The 16646-nt window shown below is 48.3% G+C and overlaps 1 protein-coding gene across 3 annotated transcripts in view; it reads left to right on the top strand.

Moving 5' to 3' along the window:
• Positions 1-16646, top strand: part of RBFOX2 (RNA binding fox-1 homolog 2) — a 168831-nt gene that overhangs the window by 84991 nt on the left and 67194 nt on the right. The window contains exon 1 of one of the 3 annotated variants that reach the window (XM_075156449.1): positions 1822-2049. The exons of the other annotated variants lie outside the window; for them this stretch is intronic. Within the exon in view, the coding sequence (XP_075012550.1) occupies positions 2023-2049 (27 nt within the window). The 5' untranslated portion in view covers positions 1822-2022. Of the gene's footprint in view, positions 1-1821; positions 2050-16646 lie in introns of those variants that run through there. 3 annotated transcript variants of the gene reach the window in all.

The following is a 16646-nucleotide window of genomic DNA, read 5'->3' on the forward strand; positions in this document are numbered from 1 at the left end:
TAAACAGTGGTGGGATGACAGTAGCATGGTGTTTCTTTGTCCTGAAGGTCTGTGCCCTAGATCTGGGACAAGAAGTTGTCACTCCATGGCACAGAGGAGACCGGGTGAATGCAACAGTTAAGTGGAGAGAATAAGGAGATTATCCTGAATGATTTGCAGAGGTCTGGTGAATGAAATGAATGTTGCTGAAACCTGGTGCTTTGTCATGGCAAAGGTATAAAGAGGTCACTGTGTTTTCTGCTGCTTTGAAATGGAATTTACACTTGACCCAGAATCATGCTCCAGAATCTCAGGTTTGTAATGGGGCAGAAAGAAAAAATCCAATACTTTCCCTGGTTTTACAATATTGCCTGTAAGCCTGTAGTGTATCACAAGATACAAGTTAGCAGAGAGGATGAGATAACTCAGAAAAACGCAGACTCTGACTGGGAGCCCTGCGGGCTGCAGCCGTGGAGGCTGGCTGCTTCCCAGAGGACCCCACACCACGGCTGGCTGATTGGTTGTGCGGGGCCTCCATGCTCTGGTGGGACGTAAGGGCTTGCCGGTGTCTTGACCTCAGGCTTTTCGCGCTAGAGGAGCGAGCAGGGCTGGGATGTGTACTGCTGCTGGCCTTAGGAGAGAAAGGGCATGGGAGGGAGGGAGCCAGAGGTTGGGTTGCAGTGGTGAAATTGGGAAACTGAAGAGTGGTGTGGGTTAGCACGGGCTGCCTGGAGAGCAGTGTGGTAGCAGAAGCCCATGATGACAAACACTAGGTGTTGGGTCTTTTTTTTTTTTTTTTGAGCGTAAGTTATAATCGGGCATATTCATGCAAAGGAGAACACCTGGGGATGCAAGGTGTTACTGCATCATAATTTGGCTTTTCTGCTGCAAAAGCCTGGAGAGTTTCTTTAGTACCGGGTGTCAAGAGGAGAAACAACTTGCCTGAGTTGGTTTTATCTTCGCGTCATGAGCACTGGAGCATCAGCACAGTCCTCTTGTCTAACTGAGGGATTGGGAGACCTGCACTCAGCCCTGTCCGTGGGTTTCCATGGGTGCAATGCTGGGAAAAATCAATCGGTGCATCTTGGATCCCGTCTGCCAAATGGGGTAGCAGTGTATCGGTTTGTTTTACGGGGTCGCCGGGAGAACAAATGCTGCCAACCGTGGAGTGCTCAGGTGTTAAGGGCCAGACGCTTACGGAAGATAAACGGGAGGCGAAAAAGCAAGCTGGGAAGGAGTCCAGCGATTTCCAGTTTTTATGATTAAAGAAATGCAGATGCTGGCACGGATACTGCTTCCGGTTCATCCGACACGCCGAGTAACCCACGCGTTCTCCCCTTTGTGGCAGGAGGGAGGTCTGTGCAAAACTGACAGCTGTCTCCCGAGCACCCTCCTGCTGGGAGATACTCCCTCCCGCCCCGTGAGGCCCGGGCGGTGAAGCCCGGCCGCTGGACCGGAGCCGCTGGGAATGGTGGGCGCGGAGGAGCGCGGGCAGGCCGTGTGCTCCTGCCGGGCCGGGAGCAGCGCTGCGCGGGGCGACCTTCGCTTTTGTTTCCAGCTCGCGTTTGGGCCTCCGCCGAGCCCCTTGGTTGCCGGGGGCGGCGGGGGGTCCCGGCGGGCAGACGAGGGAGCGCCTCGCCGGGGCTGCGGGCGCAGCGGCTACTTCGGCGCTGCCGCTGGGAGGGGCCGAGCCGAGCCGGGCGGGGCGATGCGGGGCGCGGCGGGGGCGGTCCCGGCTCGCATTAATTACCTTCGGCATTCGGGGCGGCGCTTCCCGCAGCCATCTGGCTGAGCCGGGGGGGCGGGGGGAGCGGCGGCCGGGGAGGGAGGGAGGGAGGGAGGGAGGAAGGGGGAAGAAAGGGAGGAACACGGGAGAAGAAAGGGAGGAAAAAGGGCTCGGGGGGCACCGCGCCGGCGAGGCAGCGCAGCGCAGGCACCCGCCGCCCGCCTCCACGGGGCTGCCGCTTTTTTTTTAATTTTATTTTTTCATCTTTATTTTTGTTTTCCCTCCCCCCCTGCGGCCGGGCTCCCCCATTTTGGTTTATGGAGAAAAAGAAAATGGTAACTCAGGTAAGGCTGGCGGGCGGGCCGGGCTGCCGGTGCCGCGCCGCGGCGGCTGCCTGCCCGGCTTTGTCTGGGCGGGGAGCGGGGGGCCCGGCGGAGCGCCGTGCGGAGCGGCCGGCAGCGGGGCTGCCCCGCCGCCTCCCCGTGGGGCGGCCGCGGCTCCGCGCCGCCCCCCGCCCGGCGCTGGGGCGGGAGGGAACCCCGCCGCGCCGGGCAGCCGGGTTGGGCGCTTTGGGGAAGGGGTTCCGGCAGTCCCCCTGCCCGGTGCAGCCTCGCAGTGCCCTCTAGGGAGAAGAGGTGCGTGAGGGGCACGGGTGCCTGCGCTCCCTAGTTAGCCCAAACCCGCCTTTGAACGACCGATCCCGGCCGAGCACGAAGGTAAACGTCTTGCCAGCCATTTCTCCATCCGGCTTCGACGGTCACTGTGAGGGCTGGGAAGCCCTCGTAGGTAGCGGCAGGCGCGGGGCTGCCCGTGTCTTCCAGGGGAAAAGCGGCTGACGTTTCCTGGGGAGCGCACCCAGCTGCCAGGGCCGTGGCATTTCCCCCCGCCTCGGAAGGGGATTTTATCGGACGGTGCTCCCTTTTAAGGCTGCTACATGGTTTTGGATTTTTACTTTTTTTTTTTTTTTTTTCCTTGGCATCTGCAAGTCGCCACCGGAGGGAGGGGGCAGAGGGAGGAGGAGGAGGAGGAGGAGGAGGAGAGCGGCATCGGGAGCTGGAATCCTTTGGAGTTAGGCATTATATAATGCCCCGCAGTGCCTTGCAGAGCTGGAAACCTTTGGGGGATATTCCCAAAGGGGGTGGAGGGAAGGACTCTCCAAGGGAACTTTTCTTCAAATCTGGGTTTCACAAGTGCTGTTTTTTTTGTGGAGCTTTGCAGGTTTTTAGACTAGATGCACACTGTCTTCTTGCCTTTCCTTAGCCCTGGCTGAATCCCCGTTTGTTAGCTGCTGCTGAGTTCCTGTGTGTCCCACTGCAAGGGGCAGTGCTTTCACGGGTGCCTGGCTCAGAATGAATCTGCTGCAAGCAGTGACACCTGCTTTGACTCTTCTGGTCTCTCATCTTGTGTTGTCAGTGGCTGAAAAATAGGTCTCTGTCCACTCTTAAGGTATCTTCCCAGGCTCCCAAGCCCCACCTTCTGCTTCTGCTATTTAGTCCCTTCCATTACCAATTCCTTTTTATCTGGACCAAGGCTTTCTGTTTTGAGATGGAGGAGCTCTGCAGAAATCTCCTGAGGCTTTCTGTACCTATATTTAGTTTAGCGAATGATGCTGAAAAGCCACGTCTCTGCAGTCAGGGTCCATTTGTGTATTGCCGTGTGCTCAGAGCGTTCCCGGTTAGATGGAGGTGTATGCCCCTAAGCTGCAGATTAGCGTGTGCACATTTCAGGGAGTTGTTCTGCACAGCGTTGTATTGCAATATGCTCTCAGCCACAACTGTTATGCACATAGCCCGTGTCTCTGCGGTGCGGAAAAGTGCCTGGGTCACCAGTACACAAGTGCGTGTAGTTTGTGCGTGACTAAAGCCGAGCACTCTAAAGCACGAGCAGGTTGGTTTGGAGGTGTGCGGAGGTGGGAAGGATGGGGTTCTACTGGAGCACTGGTTGAAACAGGGGAGGGTATAAACTCCTTTAAATGTTTGGGATATTCTAATAGACTTTAGGGAAATGTGTCTTCCACAGAAATTATTAATGTACTGACATGGGAAAGGAGGCAATAAGACCGTGCATTATTAGTAGTGGTTGACCTTGAATTATGACTGTCTTAAGAGTATGCGCTATATAGGATAGGTTTTCAGGATTTGCGCTGCATATTTACATGCTGATGCTGAAGAAGATGCATATTAAAATAACCAGTAGGGGAGGAGCGCTTGGACTGTGTCTCAGTTGGGGTCTCTGAATGAACCACGGATAGCCCTTTTATGTAGTGTTGAGGAAGACAGCAAAGGTGAGTTCAGCTGTAGTATAGTGCTGCTTCTTGCAGGGGGGGGAGCGTTTGGGTTGCTAGGCTGGTCCTTAGCAGTACTTCACTGCAGGTTTGGCTGAGCGTGGGGCTGAAGAAGCGTGGCACATCCCGGACAATATCCCCAGCCACGTTATTCTCATTCTGCAGTGCTGTTTGAAGCAGTGGAATGGCCTTACTCGCAACCTGTGCGCATATTTCTTTTATGAAAAGTAAATGGTGTTGGTATGTTAAGCTGGTAATTGCCACTGAATGAATTCAGCATTGCTACAGTCTCTTGCTCTGTTTGGTTCAGTCTTCAGACAACATTGCCTGCCTGGTGTGTGTTCTGTTGTGCTTTAGGGAACAAGGTCTCCCATATTCCTTGGCAGTCTGGGAGATCAGCTTCTGTATAGGCATGAGGGGCTGGTAAAATAAACAGGAGTGTGTGGGGTGAGAAGACTAGAAACAGCAATGGGAAGAAATGGGAGATGCTGGAAGGTAGAAACGTGCTTGAAAAAGAGGAAACCAAAATTGCTAATGAGAGCAAGAGCTCAGATTCATTAACAGAAAGTACCCTGGTCTTATCCCCCTTAATCCTAAATCAGTGAAAATGAGTGTTAAACGAGGCCCAGTACATCATGTGCTAATTGCAGATAAAAGAGAGAGTCTTGGGTGGATGGGAATTATATGCTAAAAGGCTTTTTCTCTGTGCAGTGCATGGTGAGGTTGCTGGCTTGTGTGGAGCACAAAGCCCTCCCTTTCTTGGACAGCCCAGTGCCTTGCTGGCGTTTTCCTCTGAATCTGTTTCCCATCATTGCTGGGAGAGGGGGAAGGTGTTGAGCATCTCGGAGAGTGGAAAGGGAGCTGCTGCCTCCTTAAGGAGTCCCGCCAGCCCATGTGGCAGCCGGCAGCGCCGGAGCGAGCATGTGTGTGTGCGTGTATGTATGTATGTATGCCTTTGTAATGAATCACCCCGCCATTGTCTGCTCCCCTCCCTGCTGCTGGCGATCGAGCCTTTCACCTGGGTTGCTGCCTGCCGGCGGGCCTTCTTCCAAGATGGGAAGAGGAGGAGGAGGAAGGGTTGCTGGCGGTAATTAAAGCCAGACCGGGGAGAGCTGCTATTTTCCGACTGCAGCACCCCATTTTCCCTCTTTCTGTCTTGAGTTCCCGTCTTTTTGATGTGAGTGTAGGCAGGAACATCTGAAGGGTCCCCTTTTGTGCAGCTGTAGGATCACCAGTCTCCATTTTGTGGCACCATTTGAAGCGTCTTTGCTGCCCTGCCTGCCAGCATGCCCCCGCTTGTCTCCCCCAGCACCCCTCGGAGGCTCCAGCCAGCGCCGTTTATCTTGGCACGTGTTTGACTTGCTACGCTCTGCCCATGGCTCAGGGAGGTGATGGCGTTTGTGGCTTTGAGACTAATTTATGTCCTTGTTAAAATGAACCAGCAAGCAGCCTCATTTTTTCCAGAGGTTTTCTTCCCTTTCCCTTCCCCCTTCTATAACCCTTTCCCTCCCAGACCCTGTGTGTAGCTGTGAGACAACTGTGTGCAGCCAAAAGTTGCTCGCTTAGTCAGTGTTTTTTTTTTTTAAATTTAAAAAAAAACAAATGCAGAGCTCCTTAAATGGAGATCTTATTTAAATCAGAGCAGCGGCTGACTCATTAAAGGCCTCTCTGTCTCCTTTTCGTTCCTCTGCCTCATTCCCTTTCCCTATCTTTCTCTACCTCCCGTTACAGTAGCGGTGTGGTAAAACGGATCTTTGTCTGCGCTCTATGTTGGAATCATGCAGGGGGTGCGTATTTGGAGGGGGGGGAAGACAGGAGACGGGGAGCCCTGTCATGACAGCCACCTTGTGCTAGCTAAAAATGTACAATGCATCCCATTATAGGAGACCGTCCTCCTTTGTTTGAACTGTCTGCAAGGGAGACAGAGTCCCAGAACAGCCTTCCCCCTCCCGTCCCCTTACATCCGCTTTAGGATCTGTTCCCCTCCAGGCAAGCTGGATGCTGCAAGGTTCCCCTGCACCCTAAAAGAAGTAATTAAAAAAAAAAAAAGAGCTTTTTCTGTGCATAGTGGAAGGCTCCCTTTTTTTTTCTCTGACTTCTCCCAGGAGCTACCACTATTCCCTTGGCCCCTTTCCTTGCTTTGAGCATTGCACCTCTCTTTCCTTTCGGGCCTTGCTGTTTGCTCCTCGGTTTGGTGTTGCTCTTGCAAACTTGCATGAGCTATGTGAAGGGGTTCGCTCTCTTCTCTGCCTGTGGCCTTGTGCTTGTCCCCTTTCTTTGCCATTCGATAAGCAGCGCTTGTTTACGGGCTACCTGACTGTGCCTGTGCGTATCCCCTAGTTTTTGCTTCCCTCCTACTGTTTGTCATAGGACTTTGTTTTAGGGCTGCAGACACCATGTCAGCAGCAGAGGTTTGTGTGAGAGGAATCCTGGCCAGTCACTTTTCCAGGAGAATCTCCCCGGGAAATTGAAAGATGGATCTGTAGCTCACTTTCCCTGATGTAAAGACATGGTTGCTTGAGGTGGGCCCATGGGTTGTGTCTGTAACTCTTGCGATACTTAGAGATTTAACTGCTGGTTGAGAAGGGCTTATTCTTAAGGTCTTGAAAATCAATGGGGCCTGTTAGAACCCTGTGAGTGGTTTTTAAAGTCCTTTTCTCTTTACCATCTTTCCTGAGCACTTTCAGATGCATTGGAGTAGAAGCAAACCACTGTAGGTGCTTGCAGAGCAGACTTGGGATGGCAGAAGCTGCATTGAATGTTGCCTAGGCAGGATGGCAATGTAAAAGGGAACTTGATATAGCAGTGCCATTTCCTTAAGTCTCTGTCCTAGAAATAACCTCCCTGCTCCCTAATGCATTTCTTCTGCAGGTGACTAGGTAACTAATCCCTGGGTACCTGGGAATTGAGAAATGAGGATGCCGAAGTTTGCCACAGTATGCGCTGTGATATTCAGATGACAAGGCTGTGTAAATTTAACATACTTGTTTTATTGTTATTTTAAGAACTATTAATTTGTGAAGTATCTGGATAGGTGAAAAGGTTGTAGTGAGCTACCAAAAAGTACTAAAAGTTGAAGGTTGAGAGGGAGGGAAGCCCTTAAAACCAGCAACGTCTTTCCCTGCAGGTTATTAATTCATGATGGCTCCATTGCACTTAATTAGTATTGACCAGCCTTCTACTATAAAATTCTAACACCAGTGCAAAAGGGGGCTGCAGTGTGGGGGCTGATGTTTTTTAGACCTGGATTCTGGTCTTATTAACTGCTTCAAGTAAAATGCTCGATGTTCCTGTTTTAGATACATTTTCATCAGATTATGTGTGTGATTAGCTGCCCCTTTGCAATGAGTTCCTTAACCTATTTGTCTCCCAGCTGCAAAGTCACAGAATTCACTGATGGGCATCCCTTGGAGGTCTCGGAACCAGGGAGGAGGTGGTTAATTTGACTCAGTCTGCTCTCAAATACTATTTAAAAGGACGTAGTTGGGTATTCTTCCTATCTGACATGTCCCCTGGAATCAGAGTAGGGAAATGTTAGCTTTCCTATCAAGAGTATTTTGGTTTGCTCCTGTAAAGTTATTTATGATCCTGTGCTGTGCAGGATGTTTTTTTTGCTGGGCTGCTGGAGGTTATGCTATGACCAGCGAGCGCTGGAGATGTATAGGCTGGTTTTGTAGGGTTCGCAGAAGCTAGAGCAATTAATGCTCAACCAAAAGCTTTGCCTATATAAAAGAAAAAAGGACAAATGCTGGGCCTGTTCAACAGTGTGCTTTGTTTAAAATATCTGATTTTTTTTTTCTTTGCAAAACTGTCTCTTGAGCAATATTATTCACAAGCTGAATTGAGAGTTATCAAGATGGTAATGGGAAGGCACTTCAATTCCGGGGCATTTCCATATTTTAAGTTGGGAAAGAAACCTTCATTTGTTCTCTTTATTTCTGTGTCTATTTATGATAGTCTTTAATCACATGATTGCATGCTATTTTTTTCCACAAGAAAGGAAAGAAAGACCAGACAACCCTCCACCCGTCCCCATCACTCCAGTATATGTGGCACCACGATGACCTCTGCAAGTATCAGTAGCAGGGTTGGCTGTCCCAGATGCATCCCACAGACTTCTGCCACTTACCCTGAATGTGTAATTAGCTGTCATTTTCCGTGCAGGCCAGCTTGATGTGTGTTTGCCAGTTGGTTTTGTATATTTGCTGACAGCAGAGGAATGGTGACTTTTCGCAGTATTAGGCTCTGGTTTAGTCTTTGGGAGTGTACACTAGTAGGCACATTTTCCTCTCTCTTCTATCCCTGCATGACCTCTCCTGGCTCACCTCTGCCATCCATGGATAGATGGATGGATGGGTCTTCTTCCTCTCACTCTCTGCACGTGATCCCTGGTCAGTAGCTTGTCCCATGCAAGTCCATGTCCATGCTGCCCCTGTCTCCATTCCTCTCCAGTTATGTGTCATCCTGTTTCAGCACACTATTTCTTTACCTTGATAGTTTCAGTTCTTTCTCAGCTAATTTTTAGGTCTGCTTATTCTTTCTCTGCTTCTCATCCTCCTCGCTGTCCTCACTACAGTCTCCTTGTCATATGGTTTTTTAACTTCTCCACCCACTCCTTGCATTCCTCTTTTAGATTGCCTTTTCTGCTGCTATTGCAGTCAAACTTGTCTGATCTATTGCTTTTCCCCCGTCACTAAGTCTGTCCTGTTGGCGCTCAGGCTTCTTGTCCCAATTTACTTTCTTCCTGCCACACTTTCAGATCTGTTTCTTGGGTTTTTTGGATTTGAGGGAGGTAACTGCTACTCCATGTTACTTGATCCCTACAAAGGGGATGGTGCAAAGTACAGGAGATGGGTCCTCTCCCTGCTGTCGTTGATCTCTAGACCTAGATCTGACATGGCTGGTATCTCCTGTGAAGCTGTGGATGAGCCCTGAATGAGAGCATGAAATGACAGAAAATGGGGTGCAAGTGGCACTGCCAGCCACCCTCAAGAGCGTCGCTATTTCCTGTTAGAATAAACTATGTCTAAACCATTCCTGATGGCGAGTCACCTGCCTTAAAAACATTTGTGATGCCACTGCCAGCCTTGACAATCCCAGTCCTTTCCTTTCTGAGCGTTGCTAAGTCTTTCCTAATATTTAACATAAAGCTTGTTGCCACCATTTGTTCTTTCCATGATAAATACGAAGAATGGATTGGTTCTTTCCTTTTCGGCACCTTTTGCATACTGGAATTTTTTTTTCTTGTTTTTAGCCTTTTTGGACCATGATATATAGCTTTACTAGCAGATTTGGTTGATAAACTGTAAGACAAGCACTATAGTTTTCCATAGTTTTGTTATAATGTTGGTCAGATTTTGGTGGCTTTTTAGTATGGTTGCTAACTATAGATCCCTGAAATGCAAATTTTTCTGTTAAATATGAAGTCCTCGTAGGCTCTTCAAAGTGTGTGGGGTGGTGGTTTTCCCCCCGCCCCTTAATCATAAACAAGTCAAAATATTTCCCCTACTACTTTCTCGGGTTGGATTGAGACGGCTGAAGTAACAAAAAAAATACCAACCCTTAAATCAAATGCAGATAGCATGAAAAAAAATTCAGTTCGAATGGTTTCTTAGAATTACAAACAACTAAAAACAGGGTCTTTCTGGCTCTATCAGCCCTGCCTGTAATGGAGACTTTCATCCTGAGTAGTCTTTAAATACCTAACTGGAATTGCACTCCAAGTAGCCTCTAATCTGAGGGTGCATGGAGACACCAAAAATGTCCGAGTAATTGTGAGGGTAATCTTCTAGCTGCTTCTGAAGACTGCCCTCGGGCTGGGAGTCTTGAGTACAGTTAAAACCCTCTGAACTGTCCTCCCGGTTATCCTGCTTAACATTCATGGTCTCTGCAGTTGTGGTCCTGTGGAGTTTAGGATTTCTGTGTGCTTTATAAGTCCTGGTCTCGCCGAGCTATCTGACTTGGAGGGCATATTTGACTTTCAGATAATTGCTTTTGATTAACCAAGATTTAGATAATCAGAGTTTGACTTATGCAGTGCATAGACCATCATTCACCTATTGGGTCTCACTGAGGCTCCTTAACCTGAAGCCTATGCTCTCCCTCCAGTTCTAATAGCAAAACCTGCTTTAAATTACTTAAAAAGACCGATTTAAAAATGCCTTGGAGAGAAGTTTGGATTTCTTGGATAGTACTAGTCCTTTGTCTCATGTACCCTCCATGAAGGCTGAAACCCTTAATTTGATTTGTTGTTCTTTGTAGCTTTTCTTATTTTTGCTATTGCAGCATACGAAAGGGGGTTATCAAAACTGAACAGTTATGCAAAGTACTTAGGAATATGAGGGAGCAGGAGTAAGAAAGGCTTTTGTTTTCCAATGTGTGTCCCTTCCTGCTTTGTAAAATGTGGTTGAGATAAATAGGGCAGCAGGGGAAAGGATTTCAGAGTTTCAACAGGCAGAGTTTTAGATCTATGTTATCTTACAAAGGATCCTTCCAGCCTGAATTAGGAGGTAGAGGAGGAAGAGCGTGGTAATTTGGTGAAATTAGTGAATTAGTCAATTTGTTGACTGTTGGTTGGACTATAAGGTATTGTGGTATGTTAGTTTTGTTTAGTGTTCAAATATTTAATGCGCATTAGTTTGCTTTAACTTTTCCCCATGCTTTTCTTTGTGTGTGTGATGAAGCTGTTTAATGTTGTTACATTTCCTTTGCAAAACCATTCTCTGGTCTGCCTCCGCCCCGTCCCAGGGTGAAGCTCTCTTCTGTCTCGAAGCAGGGGGAAGGGGAGGAAAAGTACTTCTAGGAGTCCCTGTTATATATAAGTTTGGTTTGGTTTGGGGGGGGGTGTTCATGGTTTTTTGGGGTCACTTTAGACCGTGTGATGGAGCCAATCTATGGTAAAGTGTAGTGTGGTGAGAAACAGGAATGAGGAAGGTGATGACTGGAGGCTGTAGTGAGAGCTTGGGACAGTTCCCTGCTCCAGGTGTCCTTGACAGGGACATGAGTGACAGGCTGTGAATGAGCATATGTTAAGTGTGACTGATGAAGAGGTGTAGTCAAGGAGGGGCTGACCCTCTTGGTGGCAGAAAGAATTTACATCATCCAAAGCCAGTTGCAAACCTTCATCCTAAGAGAAATGTTCTGAGGGACTCTAGATCTTCAAAGCTTCTTTCGGTCAAAATGCTGCAAGGGGTGTGAGAATGAATTTATCTGGTAATATGGACTTCAGAAAGGTGGAAAAAATACTGCGGAGATCTCATTGCTCTGTCAGAAAGCAAGACTTCTAAATGCCTTGTCTTATTCAGTGAGATGAATCTAAATAAATCAGGTTAAATCAGATTAAAGATCCCTGAGCCCTGTTTTCCATCATTCTGAAACTGTAGCTTTGAGCAGCCCAATGGCAACTTTGGCCGTAGCCAAAATGAAGGTCCTCCTGAAACAAGCCCTTCTGTGAGGAGGTAGGAGAGGCGGTGACGTTGCTGTCCCTTTCAGCTCAAATGTGATTTCTCAGGACTTTTTTTGTTGTTGTTAGAGATACCCTATTGGTTTTGACAATGAGCTGCAGGAGTTACTGCAAGTGTGGCACAGAAGTCAGGAGACAGCTGCACCAGAGGCTGCAGACTTGAGCTTCTCCGTTCAGATCCATGCCTGCTGTCCCTCCTGCCTGCCAGCTACAAGCCTCCCTGCCTGATGGGTGGCCGGGGTCCTGCCTGGCAGCTCAGCCACGTGGCCAAGAACGTGTCTCCCAGCCAGACCTCTGCTTAAAGCAGAAGTATCCAGAAAGCCAAAGTGGCTTTTTTTAGTGGGCGGGTAGGAAACTTTGAGCTATGCTACGTGTAACACAGAAAAGAAGAATAGCTAGAGCTGAGTAATAGGAATTTCTTAATGTTTTGGAGGAGCATAAAGGAAGATAAATTTCATTCTTCTAGGGGTTTTATAGAGGGCTGTAGTGGCTTACAAAAGTGTAGTAGGCCTCTAGGTTATCTGTGAGGCTCTCTGCGTGGCCATACAATTATTCTGAGATACTATCTGGCCTAAATCTAAGAGAAAAGCTGGTGGCAGGAAAGAACTATGTTTGACTGACACGATTTTAATGCAAAGCTGTGATGAGCCTCCTGGCTACTATTCTGGCAATCCTAGGAGAAGAGTGCTAGTGTGGGGCCAGGCCTCCTGCAGCCCATCCAGCTGTGAAGTGGTTTGGGAATTGCCCTCAGCTGTGTCCATCCCACCTTTCTGCTGGGAGTTACTGTGCCTACATGAGCTGCTGCTTTGCACCTGTGTGAGGTCAGGTGTGTTAGTCCTGCTTGTGCTGAAGAGCATGGAGATGAGCCCATTAATTAGGAGCAATGTTGGTAGTACCCAGCAGAAGCAGAGCACAAAGGTAGAGGCAGTTGCTCAAACCATTCCCTCTGTGATCAACAAAGATCGACCACAGCTATAAAATGCAGGTGGTCCTCATCCCCTGTGGTGCCGAATTCTGGGATTCTGGAAAGGCTTTATGTCCTGGACATGCTAGGGGAAGCTATAAGAGCAGTAGATTAAGTTGTCATAATTTTAACCTTAAATGATTTAAAGGAAGTTTTTCACATCTATCAGTCTTCCTGTGAATCTTCTAGTGCATTTTGAAGGCCTAAGAAAGCAAAGGGACTTCAGATAACAGTAAATACATTGGCTGCTGTGGGCTATTACTCATGCTGTCATTGGCCACTTTTGAACATTAACTCTTCCTAAAAATTTCATAGGACACAAACAATGCTTAGTTTGCGATGAGCTTTACCAGCCTGGAAGCATGAAGTTGGAAAGGATCACCCAGAGCAGTGAAACAGGTTACAGAGCACTGATTTGTTCTTGCGTTCGGCGCCTGGCTAGTCCTGTAAGTGCTCAGTGTTGCCTACCATTCGCTTCCAGCGGAGCAGGGCAGCTCAGATCCCTTCAAACGAGATGAAGTTGAAACCAAGTGCTGAGGGCTTGTGCTGAAGAATATTTCTTGGGTTTGACAGTGATGAAGTATGTCTGTGGTCTGTGCTGGCCCATCGGGAGACGATTGCGTGGAGCCCATCCAGCAAGCTGGGTCTCCGGCTTCGCAAGCCGAGGGTGTGTTGGGTCGCAGAGGGACATCTGTTTCAAAGGAGCATGTTTGTAGGACAGAGCAACTGTCTGTCTGTCTGTTCCACACAGCGGCTTCAGACTGGGGAGAAATGATTCTGGTTCCTTATGTCCTCATTGCTTCGGATCAAAACTTTTACATCTTCAAAGGAACAATTCATTTCTGCTTTCTTTTTGTTTTCAGTTAATTGTGCTGCTTCTAAAGTGGTGAAGATGTTATCATCTGGGCCGCTTATACACTTGTGCTGCAGGATCTCCTTCCTCCCTGCCCTCTTCTTAAAGGAGGCGGTTGCACCTTTGAAAATTAGAAGAACTGGTAGAGTCTGCTGAAATCTTGCGGTGGTTTAGGTCAGCTGTCAGTGATAGTAACCTGATCTATGGCAAATCTTTCCCTCCCTCTCCCCAGGGTGCCTGCTCTGCCCTTTGTGTGCCAGTGGGGCTGATATGATCCAAATTAACTTTTTCATCTGTTTGCATTTATTTTCTGAGTCATGAGAGATCCTCAGGAGCCACAGGATTAAATGTTGTTTTCCTTCCTAACACTTTTTGTATTATAGCAAACATTATCTTTTCATTCTTGCCTGGGATCAGATGCCAGTTTTTTCCATGTTAGTGTGCTGCTGGGTATGCGGCCCACCATGGGAATAACACGGAGCTGCACAGTCAGCAGAGGAGCGCTCATTATTTTGATGTCTGCTGCAAAATGGTGGCTCCTGCTCTAAATTACTTGGTGAGGTAATTGCTCATCTTCCAGGATATTTTGCTTCCTCTGTGTATGAGGTCTGTTAATAGGATAGGAAAGTACAAGGTGTTTTTTGGGCCAGGTTGGGTCTGACTTCTGACTGGATGCTTTAGTTTTAGTGATACATGAGGGACAGTTGGGGTAGTGGTTAGGAGCAGAGATGTAAAATCCCAGGACTCACTGCTGGCAAAACAGTGGGATTGTTGTCACTCTGAACTACGCGGCTGTGATTGCTATTTTATATTTTTAATATAAACAGCATCTTTTTGGTGGCACGGCTGATGGCCAGTGTTGAAGGAGGGCTGCTGCTGCTCTTCCAGAAGCCTTCGGTCAGAAGGGACAGAGGGCGGTGGCAGGTGTTTGATCCACCTATTCAGTAGGCAGCTGCTCTTCCTTGAAATGCTATCTGGAGAGAGGTTGCTGTTTGACAGCTCAGTACTTCACTTCGGAGCCAATTCATGCCATACAGCAGGGGGATGAGAGAGAATTAATAGGAAACCGGCCGTCCCAGGCAGGCTATGCAGCACTCGGATGCTGCCTTGATCTCTTCCCTTGACCACGAGGACCATGGATGAAGTAGCAGGAGCTCTGGCTTGCAGTAGGAAGCTCACTCCTGGTGTACTGCAGGGCCCCTTCTGCGCATAGGAAAGACCTGTCTGTTCCCCTTCGAAGGTCTAAAAGCAGCTGAAATGAGACTGCAGGGGAATTTAGCATTTTAATCCAAGATTCTGCATCTGCAGACCTTGCTGAGTTGTCGCATACCCTTGCATGCACCCTGCCGTGCCCAAGCTGTGACAGGGCTGAACCATTTGGTGCCCAGCTTGTACCTTAAGCTGGGCCAGGATCCAAGTACGAGGAGTGTCTTCTCCTTGCACAGTCCGAGAGGCATCTTTGAGAGCATGTGACACATTGAGATTGTGGTTTAGTTACCATCATCTTTTAAAACGTGGGCACGAGGAAAGGCAGAGATGCCTCTCTTTTCATATACTATTTATTACAGCCTTTACCTGGAAAGGAGATGCCCTGGTGCAGCTCAGTTAGCCAGGGCAGGTTAGCTTGTGCCTGTCACTTAGGATAACCCTTTGGCTGCTGGCTGCTGTTTGTTGAGGGTGTCTTTTTGACTTCCCTTCGCTCAGAGTAGGCTTAACAGTTTTCCAAAGGCTTCTCCGTATGTTGTGTGACCAGCAAATACCTTACGTCTTTTGAATCTAGTGAGATATGCAGTGGAAGCTGGTATGAAAGTCCATTTTTGAGCATGGCCCTGGGTTTTATGGCCCTATAAATTTGATCCTGAACAAGTGTCTTATGTGATTTTGATTTCCTTCAAAATTTACTGCAAAATTTTAGTTACCCCCTGAAATTGTCTTTAAGAAAAAGTTTCTTTATAGGTGAGAGCATAGCTAGGGTCCTAGTTAAAAACCCAAGCTTTTAGCACTATGGAAGTCAAAATAGCCCTCAGTACATGGACGACATGCGGATGACAGCTGAGTAAATGAATGTATTTTCTGTTATGTCCTAAACCTGTTTTCTAGCATATTTTATTCGTGCCAGTGATGGCCAAGTTGTGTACATCTGTTAGCATCCCACAGAGAGCTCAGCGGAGCTGCTAGCAACCAAGAAACGCCCGAGTAAATGCACCACTGAAATTAAGGAAGGGAATTGTGGGGAGAAGAGACAGGCTTTCACGGTTTCTCGTCGAGCTTTTGGGTTCGGTGGTCTTGGTTTTCTGCTCTTCCAAGGTGCGATATTAACAGGTTTAAGACCCTGTGGGATCTTAAAGCAAACTATTTTCTCCCTGAGTGTGAGCACTACACCCTAAAGCCAGCGGCCCCAGAAGAGGTGAAAGTAAAGCATGCGGTAGCTGTGTTCTGCACCTCTCTGGAAAGCAGAGCACCTTTTTACTTTTTCACGGTGTTTTTGCTTGTTTGGAAAGTAACCGGAGCTGTGCTCATGAATATTTGAGGCTCTCAGGTGCCTCTGGAGGGAAGGAGGGCTGAGGGAGGGCAGGCAGTGCGGGAGCTGGAGGTGCAGAACAGGGAGCGGCCCCAGCCCTGCGTGGTTGTCTCGTCTCTTATTCTAGTAGACTTCTCATCAGGATGAATGTGCTCTGAAATATTTATTGCCCTGTTTAAATATTCATCGCTGCAAAGGCAGCGCAGCCTGATGGCAGCAGCAGAGCCTCAAGGGATAGGGGCTGCAGTAGTCCCTGGCACTTCCCTTCAGTAATATGATAAAAATATATTTAAAAAAAAAATAATCGGGCATTCCCCCACTGCAAGACTGACAGGAGCAGTGAGGCGTACGTCTCAGTGTTTCCTCTTCGTGCCAGAGACTTGTGTTTGCTCTCAGGCTTGTATGCTGGGGTGCTGCTCTTGGTTGCCAGATGCTAATGCTTTTTTTCCAGGCCCGTATCCTGGAGTGAGTGGCTTTGTTTAGCCTGACACTGTGCGCGTGAAAGGGGATGTACAGAAAGGGAGACCGACTGGCTGAAGGGGTTTAAGTTTTGCGTAGGCTGTTCTCTCATCTTTCTGTAGGTGTGAGCAGACAGAGCGAGGGGGGGAAAAAAAGGACCTTTAATGCACTTGGCTGTGGAAGGTGGAGGTCTGCTGGGAATTATGGAGGGGTAAATTTCATGAGAACTCATGCAGCAACGTATTAATGGAGCTGCAGATGCTGTCAGGCGTGCCGCTAAAATGAGATGCTCTTATATCAATTTAGCTTTTAAGGTTTATCGATTTAGCTTCAGTAGAATAGAGCAGTTTAAAAGTGGGACTACCAGTAATATGCAATAGTTTAATGTGAATATTTGG

Source organism: Calonectris borealis, chromosome 1 (genome assembly GCF_964195595.1).
Source record: "Calonectris borealis chromosome 1, bCalBor7.hap1.2, whole genome shotgun sequence".
NCBI lineage: Eukaryota > Metazoa > Chordata > Aves > Procellariiformes > Procellariidae > Calonectris > Calonectris borealis.